This window comes from Corvus moneduloides, chromosome 6 (assembly GCF_009650955.1).
Source record: "Corvus moneduloides isolate bCorMon1 chromosome 6, bCorMon1.pri, whole genome shotgun sequence".
Lineage (NCBI taxonomy): Eukaryota > Metazoa > Chordata > Aves > Passeriformes > Corvidae > Corvus > Corvus moneduloides.
Window position 1 is genome coordinate 4,414,840 of NC_045481.1, and position 20,201 is coordinate 4,435,040.

The 20,201-nt window shown below is 45.4% G+C and overlaps 1 protein-coding gene across 2 annotated transcripts in view; it reads right to left on the reverse strand.

Annotated features, from left to right (window-relative positions):
* SLC35F4 (solute carrier family 35 member F4) overlaps positions 1-20,201 on the reverse strand; it is a 112,988-nt gene extending 92,787 nt beyond the window's left edge. For both annotated transcript variants that reach the window (XM_032112597.1, XM_032112595.1), the window contains exon 1: positions 19,975-20,201. In XM_032112597.1, the coding sequence (XP_031968488.1) occupies positions 19,975-20,077 (103 nt within the window). In that variant the 5' untranslated portion in view covers positions 20,078-20,201. The remainder of the gene's footprint in view (positions 1-19,974) is intronic.

Consider the following 20,201-nt stretch of genomic DNA (forward strand, 5'->3'; position numbering starts at 1 on the left):
TAAAGAATTTCTTCCTAAAATCTAATCCAGTCTTTCCTGTCTTAGTTTAAAACCATTCCCCCTTGTCCTGCACAGATAGCAGACAATATTTTTATTCAAAGGCAATTTAAATTCCAAGTTACCACAAAGCACTCTAAAAGTGATCTCTGTTTCAGAAGTGTTTGTGGATCCCAGTTACATCAGTGTGAACTGGAAATCAATTCCCCTGTTCTAAGGGAGTTATTCATAAACAGCTACTTCAGACTGATCCCAAGCTCACATTTCCCAGCGTGGAGGGGAAGGTGACAGCTGAACGAGGCAATATTTAAAAAAGCATTTTCAACTTGAGCAAACTCTGTGTATTCTGCATCTAAAAACCAACCTGACTGTCCACAGGAGCTTATGTGTCAGATGCTCAAAACCTATGCTATAAATAGACTCCAGGAGCCTTCTGAAAAGCACCAAGACATGAGAATTGTCAAACACAGACAGACCACCTAAATATTCAGTGATCTAATTTTGATCTCACTCACACAAGGTATACACTGGTGTAATGCTGTATTTTTTTGTAAATGGAGAGAGGATTCATCTAGACACAAGATTACTAACCTATATTTATTTCTATTTTTAATCCTTGTGGTTAATTATTTATGTTAAATGGCATGTTTAAGATAAGAACATATTGCTGCTCTAGAAAAAACGAATAGAATGGGCTTTCTTGCTTTCTCAGATAAAAGAAAATAACAAAGATACAATCTTCTCTAATTTCACACAACAGTCCTGTCTTCCTGTGATCACTAAATTAACAGTGCTGCAATTGCTCTGAAATAGTATATAACATTTAAAGTTATTAGTCAGCTGTTTGCTTTTCTACAAAGAACTCAAATAACATACTCCACAAAGCAGCAGACAAAACCTGAGCACACCCAAGTGATCTGCTCTCCCAGCTTGAGTCTTTCTATTCTGCAAGTTAGATCTGCAGAAATGGCCATTGAACAGGGCAAAAGAAACAAACACAGGCTGATAGATGAGTACCTGCAAATAACTACAGGCCAAGATCAAAATTAACTCACTTTATGCACCAGTAAGTGCAGTCAATTTGCAAGAGGATTCAAACAAGACAAAATGCAGCAGAGAGGAAAAAATAGACCAAGGGCTACTTCTGCAGCCCTGACTCCAGGCAACATTCCCATTCCTTTCAGTGGTTTTGCCTGAGTCAGGAATCCAGCTCTAGAAACCGACTAACAGCTGAATATCCAACCCACAGACAACTCCGCCAGTGAATCAGAAAAAATCTCTGTAAATCATGTATCAGGGCAAAACTCTACTTTTCATCAGCTTCTTCTCCATCTCCCAAGACACCAAAGTCACAAAGGGTTTGTCACCAGCATGCAGAACTCAAGCTTTGGGACTCAATGAAAAAAACCAGATGGTTCTGGAGAAGCCAGTCAGCAGGCAGCTGATTCGAGGCAGCTTCTCCATGCAAAACAAGACTGGGGCACAGAGGAGTGCCCCTCTGAGCTGTGCAAGGATTTTGAAGCTTAAACCAAAGTTAGGCCGCCAAGAATGTGGCACTTCACTTACAAAGAACTGGGGGGGGGGGGAATCCTTAAAATATTAGTGAGTCACACTAACAAGACACACACTGATGATTATGAGCTTAAAAATAATCCTCACGAATTTTCAAAGAGCAATGTGGTCATGACCTATCCAGCTGGGGCTTGGTATGTGGCAAGGGATGAAGAGTTCAGCTTGTTGGGCCCTTTCCCTGCACGGTGACGAGGAGACACTTCCTCCTCGATACCATTTCTAGGTAGATCTCCCATCAGCCTAACCTAACCTAACTCCAGGAGTCACTGCTCCCTGTTCTTCTCCTTTACAGCCTCATCACAGATCACTCTGAATTTTCAGCCATGGGCTAGGTGTTAGTTTTGAATTCCAGCCCCTTCACCATTTAGACCTCCCATGGATGCAGATGCAACTCGAGGTCCAACTCAGCAGCATTTTCATGCAGTGGTGAAGTGGGAGATGTTTGGCTGGTGGGCCAATCTGCTGTTCAATGGATATTCTTGAATTGCCAAGGCTACAGGCCAAAAGGCAGTAGGAGAGATGGCCTAGATTGGACAATCTCAAACAATCTCCTAAACACTCACAATACTACACAGTATTTCTTTATCAGGGCCATTAAATACATTTCTTCTGGTATTTAAGCAGTTTCAGCTTCACTATTCCTTTTGTCTCCTGTAATTCGTTGTGTAGGTGAATTTTTCAACCTGTGCCAAGGTCGGGGTGGTGTTTACAACGCATTTAAATCTAACTCCAAACGGTACCTGAGCCTTGCTTGCCGTATACCACATCTAACAATGTCACCATCTGTGAGCAATATGCTGACATGACTTCACTTCCCAAGGGCTGGCAAAATGCTGGAGAGAAAGATAACAAAGTAAGTTGCAAAGATCATTTCAAAGTCACTGATAGATTGGCCAAAAATTTTGCCTCGTTATCTGCCCAGCTTCTGCCTTGATCTCATAAACATAAGGCAAAAGCAGAATTTTATCTTAACATATATGTTTTAAATTTATAATGGAGCAATGAAATACTGTATATTTAATGTGCCTCTGCAGTCACTGTTCTGTGAAGCAGTAAATCCTGAAGAGAGGTGGCACCAAACCAAGGCCTGTCTGGAGTTCTGGGATGCATTTCACATCAACAATTTGGTCTGGTATAAAAAGCACTGGTCTCAGTTCTGGGAGCTCAATGGAATTTTTAAAATTAGCTTTAAAATGTTACAGGGAGCTTCACAGAAACAAAGAAAGGGTTTGGTTGGAAAGGACCTTAAAGCCCATCTTGTTCCAGCCCCCTGCCATGGGGGCAGGGACACCTTCCACTACAGCGGGTTGCCAAAGCATCTTTGACAACTCTAGGCTGGAGAAAGAAATTTGAAAAGAGTGGAAAACCACAAACTTGAATAGAAAATAACTTGGAGCAGTCGGATGTAACCAGCAGCCATTATCTTCTGTTCCCATCAAAGTACCAGACCAAATAATCAAACAGGATACATGTAAGGAAACCAGGAAAATGCCAGTCAGAGGTTCCTCGAGACTAAATCCCATCAGAGTAATGTCATTTCTTTCCATGACAGAGTAACAGGTTGGTGAATAGTGAAGGACAAGAGACATCACAGATCCTGACACCAGGACAGCTGCTGACACTGCCCAGCACGACATGACAGGGCAACAATTTCACCAGGAGCAAAAGTGCTCAAGAGCCACCCTGGGGATGGCATCAGTGGGTCACTGTCAGGCAAAAGGATTTTAAGTGAGGGTCCTTTTAGCATTTGTTATTTCCATAATAGGGAGCTTAATCATTTTGCCTAAGTTTGTATTAAACAAGAAGGCTTCAAGTACATTGAAGAAAGATCTGGAATGATTTTAACAACATGGAGAAATCATCTGGATAAAGAATTATTTGCAAAAGTGAAAGGTTGTTCCCACCTAAGTGGAGAATCAACTGTACAGACACAGTTCAGGGAACAGCTGCAGTTTTCTAGAAGAGGACTGGGAGTTCAGAGGAAACCCCAAGCTGAAGCTGCATCACCTTTTATACAGTCGCCAAAAATTCAGATACTGAATGAGATGAAAAATCCATTGTACCTTAAGGATGTGAAGCAATTCTTCTCTGCAAGGCTGCACAGGTGAGACCTCAACTGAAGACCTGGGTCCAGTTTGAGGAACCACATTTTAAGAAAGGTGATGGTTACTGCATAGACTTCAGAAGATAAAGACAAGAATCAAGAATCAAGTTTCCAGGAAGAATGACTACACAGAATGAGTGGAAGAATTTGGTTTGTTTAGTAAAGATGAAGGAAAACAAGAAAAAAAGTCCTGAGATCTGTAAGATATTGCTGCAGTGAAGGAGACCAGTCACAAGGCACTAGGACAAGAATTGGGTCTGAAGTACACCAAGAAAGATTCAGTCATGAGAAAATCACAGTAAACGAAGCACTGGAACAGAATGCCTGCAAAGTGGGCAATCCCCACCACAGATGTTTACAAACTGGATTAGCCATATATCCATTGACAATGATCCAGGTGACCTTGCCCACTAAGACACAAGTTATTTCTCCACACCTCTGCCAGCTCTGCAATCTACTTATCAGATGATCACTGCTCAAACCATGGAGCTCAACAAGGACAATTTTTGTAAAAGTGGCCAAATCCCAAACACTCTAGTCAGTCAAAACTCCCCCTGACTCTGGAATCTGCATTGATGGCAAGAATGTCACAGAGCCAAGTCAGGTTCTGCCACTCTTCACCATGTAATGTCATTATTCAGCCTGGGTAACATCCCACTTGAGAAAGATCAGGGCAGACTGACTCACAATTTGGATGCCTGTCCATGATTTTGCCAAGTTTCAGGACAGCCTTTGTGGCTTCACACTTGCATCCTATCTCCACAATTGCTTTAAAATGTTCTGCTGTAATAGAATAATCAGAGGCAATTACAGAAAGTCAGGGAACGAGCAGGCATAAATATTCTGTTAGCTTCTCCTGACACTTCATGATGTGCAGCTTTATTAATGTGTCTGGGACACGTCCCCCAGCCCACTTCAGAAATGCCAAGGCTTCCCTAAGGAATGGCACTGAAGAGATTCACAGCTTTCCGATGTCTCTTCAAAAAGATAAAGATGATGATTTTCAAAGAAGTCAAAGGGAATTAGAAAACTTTTCCCCAAAATCAAATGGGGGCACACATAACATTAAAAATAGGTGCTGGGGCAGAAGGTTTAAGGCATCCTTTCACCAGCCTTGAGGCAAAGGTCAGACTTGGTCCAGATTTGTACTAAAGGCTGCATTCCCAATGATTCCAGCTCTGAGCAGCTCCTTGCTCACACAGCTCCAAGCTGCTGGATATAATGTCAGCCACTCCATACCCTTATGTAGTGAAGATTATGGGCTCTGCTGTGCTTTAACTTCAATCATCCGGTGGAGACAAAGTTTGAGCGAAATGTCACCATGGCCAAAATCCCCAAAATTGAAGAGGAAAATTTCAGAACTTTCATTGCTTGTCTTGCAAGTCCACACCAAACAAGCGCAAGTTCAAATTCATGGGCTGGTTGCCCTTTTCCTCTGATCCACCTCATGACATTTTACTTCCCCTGCTGCTTCCACTTTTATGTTCTGATGGAGCAGATGCCTTCACATCTCCACCCCTGGAAGATCTTTCAGAGGGCAAAGAGATAAACTTCTGGTACTTTGGTACTTCCCATTATCAGCACATTTATAAAGAATATACAGAGTGTGAGTAAGTTGCTAGTTATATCTGAAACCACCAAACTCAAAAGATCACCAAATAATTCATGAAAATTCATAGTCATCTAGTGATATGTCCCCCATTAGCTGTTTATATTTCTGTATTAATAATAAGATTAATCAATCTGACTAATTTTACATTAAGTTATTGCTTTGCTCAGAAGTGGAGGGAAGAAGCATTTCTCTCTTGGACAATTAATTCCCCTGTTTTTGACACCCTTCTCTGCCACATTACAACTGACAAGTTACATATGATCACAGTTAACATCCAACCTTTAACACGTTAACATCATCTCAGTATCAGCCACTTCTTTGCACCTATGCTTATGAAAGCAAAAGGGAATTTTGTACTTCATCTCCAGAGCAGAGCCGCCCCATCCAGCAGCATTACATAAATGAGCTTCACACCAGTGGGAAGAGCCTAATAGATTTTGTAGGTCAGTGCTTCTGGCAGATGTTTCTCTGAAGACTCCTTGGAGTTCAAGGGAAGAAAACTTTCAACGAGATTTTCGAAGGCACAGTCCAGTAAAAGTTAATGAGTGGGGAAAACACAGGATAGGGAAAGACCTCAACTGATTTGAAAATGTTTAGAAAATTCAGGGCATGTGAGGACAAAATAAAAAATAGTCTACAGAGAGCAACTCAAAAATAAAAATAGCAGCAGTGGCTAAGAACAGTTCTTCAAAGGGATGTGAGACTTTACAATACTTTGCGCAGCAGCGGCGACTAAAAAGGCTTCGTGTTGTCACCACATGGTGATATTAAAAACTTGCATTCATTTGGGGGGGAAAATAAATAAATAAATAAATAATGAAAACACATACAGCAGAATAATAAAATGCAATCATGGGATGGGTGCTTTAAATCCTGTTTATAAACCCCTGGGGCATATTTCCTTGCTCAGTGAAGTCACCACAATGTCAAATTCTAATTGGCAACACAGGTCACAAATGTCACAACTGGCAACGCGATGGATGGCATGAGTGACAAAAATAATTTCTAAGGACTTAGCCTTTAAAATAAACAGAACTGGTGTCACTTCTTTATTGCCTGTTTTAAACCTCGTAGTTACACTGAACATTAAATTCCTCAATGGACAAACTTTTATGCCTTATATGAGCCCTCTTGAGCACGAAGTTTTCTTTCCCTGGACTCCAAAACGTCTGTAGAAGCCTCTCTCTAACCCACAGGAGAAAGAGGGAGAAGCTTACTTTTCCTTCTCTGGACACCATGACATACTTGTGAGCCTAATAACATCCTTGCAAAGTAGATAAAATATTAAATATTATCATTACATTACACCAGCGAAGAAATAAGGGGCCAATAGTCAGGCACTAGATTTCTACAAGTACAAAATTTAACCTTGGATTTATTATTTCAAATAAGAGGAGATGGTCATCATGAATATTTGATAACGTTTTCTGTAGCCATAATAAAAGAACTCCATTCTCTCCATTTTTTAAAACTGCAAAGCGTTCACAACCATCGCCTGTGATGCTCTACAGACCTTTACCAATAGCTGGGATTCTGCAAAGCAATCTTTTATTCATTGAATTTCAGACCAAAACCTGAAACTTTCCTGTGGAATCATTTTACATTTTTTGACTGGATCATCTCAAAGTCCCAAACAAAGGCAGGTGCACCCTGCGAGGCTCCTGGCATCCCACCACAGCCTGAGGAAACAGCCAAACAGTACAAAGCCAATTTCTCTCCTCCCAGGATAGTATCTTATCTCCCTGCTGGAAGGAATTACGAAATAAAACATGTGTTAGCTCCACAGGATGTTTATTCACACTTAACAGGCCAACGTTTTGTTCTTTTTCTCCTCCCCTCTCTCCACATCCATGGGCGAGTGGGAAGAACCTGCCTCCCAGATTTCATAGGAGTTACCCTCACTCCTCAGCAGGAGAGCCACATCCAAAGAGCCAGCAGCAACAGAGAAAAGAAATCCTACAACAGCAAAATGGACAAAGTCACATCCCTACAAACTCATGGAAGAAATAGCCATTAAAAGCTACTAAAACAGACAAACACCAAGAGCTTCCCAAAGCACAGATCAGTGGTGAATGGAAACACACCAGGAACCTCCATTATTCTCTTCCCTGCACATCTCCTGTCTGAAGCTGGATATTAACTAGATGTGTCTTTGAGAAGACCTCAAAACTTGTATGCAGTACATCTCATCTCCAGGAGTGAGGTAATCCTACAGCTTTCCCACTGCGGGAGAACCAAGAGCCCCCTGTTTCTAGCTGTGTTTTTATAAGGTCCATCACGGCTTCACGCCTTTCATGCTCTCTAATTCCTGGTACTTTCACTTGGATTTGGCCAATAGATTCAAAAGTTACAGGGGGAGGGAGGAGGGGGAGAGAGATGGTGTTCACATAAGCCTTGTTTCCTTAAGAAACCAGGTTAAAAAAATCAACAGCTGACGAGTTACAAGACGTTCTGTAATCTGCTTTTAAAACACCCCGGAACAAGGCGCAAAGTCCTAACGGAGCACACGAGGATGTGTTTGACAAGGAGCAAGTGCTTACATTAAGGAAAATAATATCCTTAAAAGAACGATTCTGTGATAAAAGAGAGACCCAGCAGCAACTCTAAAGAGCAGGAAAAATTATTCCATGATAAAAGAGACCCAGTAACAACTCCAAAGAGAAAGAAAAATTATTCCATGATAAAAGAGACCCAGTAACAACTCCAAAGAGCAGGAACCTGCTCGGTCACAGACCTACCAGAAGGCACAGGATGGTTCTTCCCTTTCTAAATCATCCCCTTCACTTTCTTGCAGATCTTAACAGACTGCTACAAAAATACCATGAATTATAGAGTATGAATGATGTCAAAGCTTGTTCTCAGAGGAAGGCTGGGAACAGCAATCATGTATTCTTCAGTTTGGGAATACACAGACACAACTTTTGTTCATAACCTATAAAGAAAAAAAAGGCTTTGCACATCAAAGGCACCAAATTTATTTCCTTTCAGATCATCCCTTCAACCAGCCCAGTCTAACACCACAGTCAGGGAGAGAAGGGAAGTTGACAGGATGAAAAGGAAAGTCAGGACCAAGGAGAGTGGCTCAAGTCACCAGAACACACAGGGAAAGCATAAATGCAGCAGAAGACCCAATACCTACACAGTCAGTTCAAAGTGCACTGTGCAATTCCAGCTGGCTTTCAGAGACACCTGAAAACGACAGCAGATGGCTGTAACCCTCAAATGAAGTCCTATGAATCTTGTCTTTGTGTGCAAGAAGGATAAAGCAGCAACTCAGGCTGCTCTAAACTACAGTTTCTGTCCATGGTACCAAGCAGGGAAACAGCAAAACTTAGGGATCATGAACAGAATGAGATTACTGGCTTTAGGCAGCCCCACACCATCCATCATCCACAGGGAAGATGTGAAGGGCAACAGTCATTAAAGCACCAGAGGATTCTCCTGCCCTAAAGTGATCATTTTCCCGGTAACACACTGCTTCACCATGGACAGGAAGAAAAAAGGCATTGAAAATGATCAGAACTTTGACACTGTTCTCCAAAGCCATGTTCATCAGAAAATCATGTTTAAAAGGTCTTAAGTTTGGTCTGCAACTAAACCAAAACCACCCTCAGCTGGGAACATCCCACATCTGGGAGCAGCCTTGGAACTGAAGTAAATCTGAACCCAGCCAACTGAGTAACTGTTCCTACAGCAAATCTGCGATCCCAGCTAAAATAAGAGACCAAAGCCAACATCTGTTAATAATGTGCAAAAAAACAGTGACAGGTTTCTGCTACCCTCCATTCCCCTAAACAGGGCAGATCTGGGAGCTGCACCACCCTTTTGCTTCTTTGTTTTCTAAAAGCAATAAACTATAATGAATCTCTTATCTCCACAAAGTGCTACGAAACTTCACTAAACTGCATAAATATTTTATACCAATAATAATTAAGGTGCACATTTTCGAGGCAGTGCCTCTAAAAGTCAGGCACACAAACTCTGAGAGCACTGCAGCTTCACACACGCTCTCCAGTGGTATTTCCAGGTCTGCCCAAGAGTCTTTGGCTCTCAGGGGAGTCACTGCTGTACCTGTGCACACTGTGAATACCTAAGTTTACGGAAGTTCTCTGGATTCTGGCCACTTGCAGACACCTTTTCTTCTGGCTGCCTTCTCAAAACTCACAGCTGGGGTCGCCTGTCTCCACCAGGATGCTCAAAACAGTCGCTCTGAATTTACTCCAAAGTAGAAGTGCACAAAAACACTGCACAGACCCCAGCTAGAAATAGAGTTGGCCTAATTTGATCTAATTAACCTCCTTTCCAGCACTGAAACAAACAGGATGCCTTGGAAAACCCAGCTAAGCAGCCTCCTCACCACTTTCCCCTGCCACAGAGCATTTATGAGTGAAGGACAACTCCTGACTCTTTGAACAACCAGTCAGGGCTGCATCCCAGCGCAGACGGACTTTGGAATGAGTGTTCCTGGACACACAGCTCCATAAGGAGGTCAGAGGACAGTTGTGCACTCCCCTGCACACTGAGATCAGCCCAGTGCTCCCTGCTTTGTGGAGCACAAGCACAGACAAACCCGTGCCCACTGCCAAAGGGCCCCCCCAAGACGAGGGACAGAAGGCAGGGCTTGTATGGATGAATCACCTCGACAGGACACATATGGCTTGGCACACCAACAGCTCAGCTCAGTCTTTCAGCTGAAAAATGCCTTTTGTTCCTTCCTCCAAGGCTTGTTTTCCAATGCATGTGAAACGTGGCACTTCTTTAGTTACATTTCAGACCTCGATTCTTTTTCCTTAGCAGAAATGTTCTTGAAGTATTTAATTTTCTAGTTCCTCACTCTATTTTTTCCCATCCCATCCCACCCTGCAAAGAAGAAAAAACTGATAGGAAACTGGGAAACTTTATCAAATAAATGGTAAATGCTAAGTTCAATCATTTTCCACCTGGTCTTTGTGTTAGCTGCCTCACTGAGTACTGAGCATTGAGTAAAAGCTTTCTCACATGTAGAACCAACCCTCCTGAGGTAGAAGTCCAAACCATGGTGCAGAAGCACCACGGAGAGTTCACCTTCCTGCTATCCATGCTGTCAGCATTGAAGAATTTCCTCTGGCGAAACACTTTGAAGCATCCCACTTGCACGCAAGCTGCTACAAATCCTAGCCCCTGTAACGTATCACACAACAGGTTATTTCTGGCACTGCAGAGAAAAACCCCAATCTGCACCCACACAATTCCAGGGCTGCACACTCCACATGCCAAGCTTTGTATAAGGAAGGATTTAAAAGTTCCAGGATTCAGATATGCAAAAGAAAAGGGTTGCAATGACTGCACTTGTCGAGTGCTCTATAACAACTCTGCTGTCTCACTTCAAGATGCAGAATATAAATCACACCACGAGGACTAATGGGATCACTTTTCTCACCCTGACAGAGAACATGTGTTCCAGCCCTGTTTCATGCTTATCTTACACAGGCACAGATGATTCCTGTGCTGTCCTCAGACATTCAGGTGTATGATGCCCATCAGCTGGAATTTGTTGTGTTCCCACAAATCCTATTCAAAATCAGTTCCCAGCAGGAAAATACTTTTTTAGTGAAGTCTCCAGCTACCCCATTAACAACAGAGGTGTGTTAGCCCTAGAAGTCCCTCAGAAGAGTAAGCCTCTGCAGGAAGAGAGGGAGCTGTACTGGATATTGCTTCAGCAGGAAATTGCTCAAGCAGTTCAGTGCCATAAGCAGCCACTTCCCAGCCACAACACAAGCAGGAAGGAATAAAACTGGAAGAGTCACCAGGTTGGCCTCAAGCTACAATGTCTTTCTCACTCAGGATGGAGAGTTCACTATCAGGACTAAAACTGGTCTAAAAGTGGATCTGGGAGACCTTTTTCAGTGGAGTTTTACTGACCCATGAGCTGTTGTGCTGGTGCTTGCCTCTCCCTCCCTCTCCCCCCAAAATGCAGTTGGAAACTTAATCAAGAATCAAAACAGGCATGGGAGCTCTTCTTGTATCAGTCAAAACAGACTGGACAGCTTTGAGACAAGGAACAGATTTCAGATTGCCAGGAACAGCAGGAAACATCATATTCCACCTTGGACCTGAAACCTCCTCCTTTGTCCCAGAACAGGAGCAAATCATCTTCTTCTTCGTTGCCTCCACAAAAAGGACAGCAGAGACACCTTTCTCACTCTCTCACTCTGCTACTCCTGATCCAGCCCAGCTGAATGCAGGAAAGGGCAAGTCCATTTTAGCAAAAGCAATATGTTTTTAAAGTACTAACAGGAAGGTCTCTGTGCGGCAGACACACCAAAAGCCTGTCACTTGAGCACATCCTGCATGCCTTGGAATAAATTCACTGCTGGCACTCGAAGTGCCCGGGCTGCTCTCACTTACAGCTCTGTGAAAGCCATACCCTGGGCATTAGCTCAGCATAACCTTACAGCTTCCACCTCCCTGCAGTGAAATCTGCCACTCTGCACAGGGCCAGCCCAAACCACTGGCCACTAGGGAGTCTCACTTCACCTCACCACAAGAAAAAACGATTTTCAGTCTCACTCTAAGTAGAGCTGGTGCACTTGGTGAATAATTTAACCGCTCAGTTAAGCACTTCGCTTTTTGTTCCCCCCACCCTATTTGCACATTTGCCTCAAAGAGACACTGACTTTTTTTTGCAGGCATTTTCATTATTCATTGCTGTGATCATCCAGCAGCAGGTTTATGTGAAAAAATCCCGGCCACCAATCCTTCCACAAACAGTAAGTTCACTTTCATGGGTGAATTCCCATGCAGGCATTTGAGCAAAAGCCCATCAATTTCCAAATGTGCAGAAGAAATAATTGCAAACCTTTAAAACCACTATTAAAAAACAGGAATGCAAGCACTGGAGGGATAAAAGTCTGCCAGAACCATCTGTCACTTTGGAATATCATTTTACCATATTCAACCAGGATAAATACACAGCTGCCTGCCTGAGTAAATGGGGAAGGCAATGTCAAGGAGAGAGTGCTGGAAGGACAGTGAAAATGAGGGGTATCCCTTCGGTGCACTCCAGAAGAGCATGGAGGAGCTCACGGCATGTCCAGGTCATTTCCTCAAGGGCTGTGTGCAGCAGCCACATTTTTAGGCAAAACAAGAAAAGAAGGAAGTGCAGCTCCATGCAGCCATGATGAGCGAGGTTGATGCCACCTCGGGTGAATGGGTGAGGGCGAGGTGGGACAGGAGGGGGTCGGGAGCTGTGCCACCATCCCATCCATCAGCCAGAGGGCCAGGCAGCCAGGAAGACTTTCTGTGACAATCACAGAATCGTTGAGGTGGTAAAAGACCTCTGAGATCACCGAGTCCAACCTCTGACCAATCACCACCTTGTCAACCAGACCAGAGCACTGAGTGCCACGTCCTGTTGTTTCTTGAACACGGGACTTCAACTCCGTGGGCAGCCCATCCCACTGCTTAACAACCCTTTCCATGAAGAAATTCCTCCTGATGTCCAACCTGAACCTCCTCTGGTGTAGCTTCAGGCCATTTCCTCTCTCCTATCCCTTGTTCCCTGGGAGCTGCACCCTCCGGTCAGGGAGTTGTGGAGAGTGAGACGGTCCCCCCTGAGCCTCCTTTTCTCCAGGCTGAGCCCCCCCAGCTCCCTCAGCTGCTCCTCATTAGACCTGCTCTCCAGGGCCTCCCCAGCTCCATTCCCTTCCCTGGACACAATGTCCTTCTTGTTGTGAGAGGTCCAGAACTGGACACAGCAATCGAGGTGTGGCCTCACCAGCGCCAAGCACAGAGGACAATCACTGCTCCAGTCCTGCTGGCCACACCATTGCTGACACAGTCCAGATGCCATTGACTTCTTGCCCACCTGGGCACACTCTGGCTCATGTCCAGCCACTGTCACCAGCACCCCCAGTTCCTTTTCCAGCTTTCCAGCCACTCTGTGCCAGCCTGTAGCACTGCATGGGGTTATTGTGGTCGAAGTGCAGGACCTGGCAATCGGTCTTGTTGAAACTCATACAATTGTCCTCAACCCATCGATCCAGCCTGTCCAGATCCCTCTGCAGAGCCCTCCTGTCCCCCAGCAGATCAACACTCCACACACAACTTGGTGTCATCCACGAACTTATTGAAGGGACACTCAATCCCCTCAACCAGATCATCAATAAAGCTACTAAACAGGACTGGGCCCAAGACTGAGCCCTGGGAACACCATTGGTGAGCCGAGAATGAGCACAGAAGGGCAGAGGAACTCAAAAGCAGGAAGAGAGCACATGTAGAAAGCTACCAAGTTATCAAGAGCACCTCTACCAGCCTTAGCACGAGGCCAGTTGCAGCTCCAGACCTGCTGTGCAGTCACCAGTGGAGGCAGAGATCACTCCATCAAACTTACGGCTTGTTCTGAACAACCTCTGGCAGATTAGCATCACTCCCCCCATCTTACTGTCTCAATTTTCCCTGCCAAATAGGAGTAATTTTTCTCAAAATCTTGGCAGACGTCTTTATGAAGCATCTTTAAAGCTTGGGAAATAATTCTTATTTAAATACGTAAGACCGCGCGACATTTTTGGCCATTAATTTCAGCCTTCTGCTAATTTCCAGCCTTAATTTATTCATGGCCTGTTCCTATCCATTTGCCTGTGTGCCAACATGCCATTTCAGTTTAAATAACTCTTCTTTCCTACGTTTCCTTGTTCATCCTCCCAAGACGTGTTTGGAGCAGCAGCCCTGTTCCCATCCCTAGGCAGGCCCAGCTCTATCAGCCTCCTCCTGCAAGGATATGCTCTTCACTGCCCTGCTCACCATGGTGTCCTTCCCAATTTGGATTCATCCCTCCTGCCCACAGATGTCCAGAACTGTACCCATGTCCAGTACCACAGTTTCACAGCTGAGCTCCCCAGGGATTTGACCCCAAGGGGATGAATCAGCCCCTGAGGGAAGGCCAAGGACTGAAGCAGTTTCCTCTCTTCCCAGCTGATGAGATCCCTCAACTTCCACAACAACTGGTGTCCCCAGGTGAGGGGAAGGTCACATATGCCAGTTACCAGTGCAAGGCTGCCAAGCTGTCCCTTCCAGCACAAACAGAAATCCACACAAAGCCTGGTCCAATTCCATTAAAGAAAACAAACTTGGTCTTGCCAATATTAGTCAGCAAAGGAGTATTTATAAAATCTGTTTTGCTGAAAGAAATTACTTCATAAGTTACTGCTACCAGTGCTGATACACAGCCATACTTTTTTTTTTTTTCACCCAAACAGAGAGACAAGTCTGTGAGAAAAAGCAACTGCAAGAGGACTGCATCCTGTGCCATGACATCCACTTGTTCCCCAGAGCTGGGCTGGGGGGAAAGTTGTTTAAACTGGCAGTTTGCAATCCAGCCCCCACTGCAGCACACCCTCCTAGGGAATAGCTCTCCTATGGAAAATTCCCATCCGGGGGGAAAGGAAAGGCTTTGAAATAAAGCTCATTGCAGGCTAGCCCTGCATCTGGAGTCCCCACAGCCCAAATGCTACCAGGTGGCACAGGGACAGCTGCCACAACTGGTAAAGCCAACACAGCCCTGAGACTTCAACTCACACAGAGATTCAGACACCGCTTCCTCCCTCCCAGACCCCTGAAACACAGCTCAATGAAACCAGCCTCATCCACCACAAATTTCAAAGCATCTTTCCTCGAGTGCCCCTTTCTCAGCCTCCCATTGTGCCTGCTCTGCATGGAGAAACCGAGGGCTCTGGGAACTGCTGGAGAAGCAGCTGGGTGCCTCCAGTAAACAGACGGAGACTTTGTTCCTCTTGCTGGAAGTGACAAGCCACCAGGAGGGCAGGGTGTTCAGTAAGCACAGAGATGATCTGGGTTTGCCATGTGATTTGTACTGCAGCAGAGCTGCTGGCACAGCTGCTGTGATAACCAGGAGAAAATCCTCTCCAGTGTTTCAGGGGTAGCTTTTCCCTCCACAGCCTTTTCCTCCGCACAGAGAACAAGAGCCGAATTGTAAAGCCCCTGATGCTGCCTCAGCATGCCTTAATCCCAGGCTTATTAAGGCAAAGCAATTAAGCATGGACTTGACTTTGAATGCCTTGTCAAAGCCCAGTGGCTTAGAGCAAGTTCAGACTTAAGCAGGTGCTTAAGTTCAGATAGCTGACTTGAGGCTGAACGTGGCCAAATTAAACCACAGACCTTTGCTAGAGCTGTTCTGCAGGGCAGTAAGAAAACACATAGCTTGCTCCTGACAGCCACTGTGCTCATGGCAAGGACAGGTCCAGCATTTCCCCAAGCACTGCTAAGGTCACACGATGCCATAAGGGCTCCCCAGCTCCCTGGCAGACACCACCAGAGGAGTGGTCACCCAGTGTCCCACTGTCACAGTCCTGCCGCTGCACAGACACGTGACAGCACCTTCTGCTTCCAGGAGCTTACACAACTCCATGGTTTCAGGTCAGGCCTGAAGCAGAGGAAAAGGGGAGATTGAATCAGCATGGGATACTGTCCAAAAGAACTCGTTTAAAAGTCTAGCATGTGCCTCATGGAGATGGGTGTTCATAACCTGCAGGGGTGGGAATCAAACACTCCAGCCACCAAGTGCTCATTAAGAGAAGCTCTCCAAGCAGGATGAAAAGGAGAAGGTGATGGCCCATGTGAGGAACCACTGCATTTTCAGTAAAGTTGTGCTGTGCTTGTCCAGGCCTGAGAAAACAGCATTAGAGAAATGCAGATCTGTGATGCCAACAGCATCCTGCAAGACTAAGGCTTAGTGGATAGTGGGAAGGGCTCCATCAGAAAGACAATGCACAGGCAGAACTTGTCTTGGTGAAGCTGATGGAGATCAGAGATGAGGAACTTTGATTGGAGCAGTTTTAATTCAGTGAAAGGCACAGAAGACGTGTTAGGACAGACTTGAAGGAGAGGAACTTTGTAGTGTGAAATTAAAAAAGGTTTCAGTACTGAGATGAAAGGCAGATGGGGTGGCAGTTGGAAAGAGTGAGGAAGAAAAAAGGAAGAAAAAAACAAAAATCAAAACCCACAAAGAACAAACCCCATACATACTCTTGACCCTGGAGATATTAAACATGATTGTATTGCCAGCAGAAAAATCAGAGAAGAATGAGAAGGTACAGTAAAGGTCAGGAGAGGGAACAGAGTCTCCCACTGTTCATGTAGATGAAAAAGTTGCATCAGACCAAATGAAAATGCACACATGGAAACATGAAGCCAAGGGGAGCTTCATCTGCAGCCCCAGGTCAGAGGATGGAGCATCTGATCTACAACAGCACCATGCCCTGGAAATTATGAATTCTGAAGAAATTGGCTGGAAGAGAGACACAGCCCCCCTGCCTTCCCACAGAAGCCAGACACGTCATATATACTCTGTACATTTAAAATGCAAGAAGTGAGGGATCAAGCCATGCATCCAAAGGTACAAGGTGACTGGGATCAGGAAGAGTCCATTCCATCTCAGCACCAAGTGAGGGGGGGAAAAAGTCCTATCTTGTTCTTTTTAGGCAGCATGTAGGATTTTTGCAATAGACATGGATGTAAATACCAGACCAAAATACATTTGCTGCTTATTCAGATGATTTACAGAGAAATAAAATAGATATTTTCCTTCTCTAGCAACCTTTTTAAGGACAAATAAAACTATAAAAGTGCCTGACTTAAAATTAATAAAAGAATCATCACATGCACACCCCAAGTCTGAAGTAGGTTAATGCACTCAAATATAGACAATGAGGCACAAGTCACTAGGAGATATTGCAGTTCTTTGTGATAACAGCTCTTGAACACCACAGTGCTTTAACATTAGATTTCATGGCTGTTTGTGAGCAGTGCTCAGCCTCCACACACAGACACCGTGGCACGATCTCCAGTTAGACCATGGAATACAAACCAATCCACTGAAGGAAGGATGCAAATCACCAACACATTTCACAAAGCCTTCAGCTTTCCTCGTCATCTTCCAGGTACCCCCAAGAGTGAGCAGAACAGCAGCCACCCACTGCTGCCTTCAACTTCCCTCAATGAATCTTTCTGTCACTAGCTGGGCACTGCAGGCTGGGGACAAAGAGGAGCCTCAAGGAAGGTGGTGACCCTCAGCAGGCTGTCACCACCCAAATCATGTCCCCATCTGGTGCCTGGCCAGCTCTCTGCTCAGAAGCAGAGAGCACAAAGCCATCCTGGGGACAACAGCTCATCTTCAGGCACCCTGCAGAGCCAGGCAGGAGCAAGGCGACAGCGCAAGCAGATGACTGCATGTGGCACAGGCTTGGGCATATGACAGGAAAAGGGCTCTTCTGGAACTAGGGAGGGTATGGGCACAACCAACCTGGAATTCTGAGCACACTGTGTGCCACCAGCATTGTCCACCTGCACTAAACCTGAGTTTGGATAACGGTGACAAAAATCGTACCCTCACTGAAATAAACGGAGATATCAAATCCATTAATAATTAGGGGCACAAACTCCTCACCTTGCATGTTTACAGTGCTGCATCTGTGTGAACAATTAGCCTTGACAGGAACTGTCAGGCAACAGAACTTTGAAGCAGCACCACTCGAAGGCAACACTTTGGCTAAGAACTCCAAGCCAGGACCTCCAAGAGTGACTCTCGCTGAGTGCCAAGAGGATGTATGTTCATGATCCCTGAAGGATGTCTGGCTTTACCTCAGGTAAGGCCAGAATATCTTTGCAGAAGCATTAAAGTACTTTATAAACTCAAACCACACAACCATGAGGACAACACAGTCATCTGCCAACTGCAAGCACTCCAAAAATTATGATGATGGTTCTAAAACTTACGGGACTGCTTTAAAAAGCGTTCACAGCTTTGAAAGGGTTCACGTCTTTCATTTACCCAAAGGAAGGCATTTAAGTACTGAAATACCTCTGGGTTACACACTTGCAGTTTTCCTCTTTAAACATGACAACCACAAATTTGGCTTATTTTCTTCAAACAGCAAAACCTGGGATACTGATCACTTTTGTTTTGCCTCAGCACCCAGCCAGAAAGGCACAAAAGGCCAGGAGACTTGCCCCAAAATCCCAAGAGTCAGCACTTTTGAAAGCCTTGGCCTCTCCTGGCATGCTTTTTCTAATTTTAAGCAGATGCAGTTTGTAGCATCTGCAGAACCTGCTCATGGACTAACAGAGCTTTTCTCTGTCCAGGCAGTGCTCTCCTGGCATTCCCACTGCACCACACAGAGCACTTGGATTGACAACACTGGATTCAGATCTATAACTTGATACAGCGTGGGAGTGTTGCTGCAGACTGAAAAATTGCATTCTGCCATGGAAGCAAACTATTGCAACAAACTATTAAGCCAGAATCTTCACCCTTCTCTGGTACATCACACTGCAGGGATACTCTGGAGTCACTGCAGAATTTGGGACACAGGTCTCACCTGGCTCAGACTTAACTAGTCCCTGGACTGACATACAGCCACACCTTCAGACTGTTCAGAGCTTCTTCCCAACTCCTCTGGCTACAGAAAAACCAACTGGCCTCACCAAGTAAATGCTCACAACACCTGTCATGCTGTTAGTGTGCCACAAATAACAGCTGGATAAAACCACTGGGCTTGACTTGGATTTTTCAGCTACTATTACACAGAGGAGTTTTTACTTATTAAGTGGCTTCAATGCATGGCTTTCCTCCATCATAAAAAGCCTACAGATGTGTTTTTCTGATATTAGCAGTTTATGAATTGTATTTTGGTTTATTATTGCATTGGAGCTGGAGAGTACTGCACTGGCTGTTCTGGAAAGCAGAATATTCCAAGGAGAATATGCAGAAGGAAGTCTGCTCCTTAGTGCTCACCTCACCCAAGAGGGCTTCTTGGCCTTTCCTTTGTTTTGCCCCTCACTTGGCCTCAATTCCTCTTCTGTTCGTTAAGCTATGGCATGTCACAGCTTTGCCAACTGCAAAGCAACTACTAATACAATAAAACCTGATTGCACACATTTCCTTGGTGGTAAAAATGAATCATTTCTTTCATTAGCCAAACTTTCCCAGTCAAACAGAGTGCTGGGACCGCCAGAATTCCAGAGAAACCCACTAAGGCTCTCCCCGCTGCTAGAAACCCGCTGCTCCTAATTAAAAACTTCAAAAGCAAAAAAAAAAAAAACGGAATTTCTGCAAGGACAACCTGCTTTAATTTCTGCTTCTTTGTTAAAGGGAAATAAATAAATAGAAACACAAATAAAAAGAAAAAATATCCCAAACCAACACCAACCCCCTAAACCGCAAGTGTCTGGTATTAAAGCGGCACGAAGGATCCCCCCCATCGTCGGTAGCTCCCCACTTTTCTGGAAAAATCTCATTAGTTTCGAGAGAAAGATGAATAATTCAGGAGCTGACGCGCCCGCTCGGGGAGACCCACCGGGACTGAAACTTTCCCGGTGCGGCGGGCGCGGGGCAGGCGGCGAGCGAACCCCCCCACCCCGGCGGGGATGGGAGTGGGAGGGGTGGAAATGAAAAATAAACCCCAAAACGCCTGCCCTGAGAGGCTCCGAGCCGCGAAGTTCCGCGGCCAAGCGCCGCCACCCCCGTCTCCAGCCGCAGAGCCGCCGCGTCCCCTCGGGGCACAGCGGGCACCCCGCGCCCCGTGCCCGGGCAGGGATGGGGCAGCACTTGGGGGATGGGGCACGGGCACCCTCAGGGCTCTGCCGACACACACACACCCCCTGAAGGGCCGGGAGAGACAGCAGGGAGCCTTACTTTTCTGGCTGGAGTATCCCGGGTAATATCCATAGTAGCCGGTGATGCGCAGGATCCTGTCCTCGATGGTGGCCACGCCGTTGGGTGCTGCCTTCCCATCCATAGAGGGAAGGAGCCGCGCGGGGCGGCCGGGCGGGACGGCGAGCGCAGCCGGGAGGGCAGGAGCAGCAGCAAGAGCAGGAGGAGGGGGAGGAAGGAGAGGAGGAGAGGAGAAGGAGGAGGAGGAG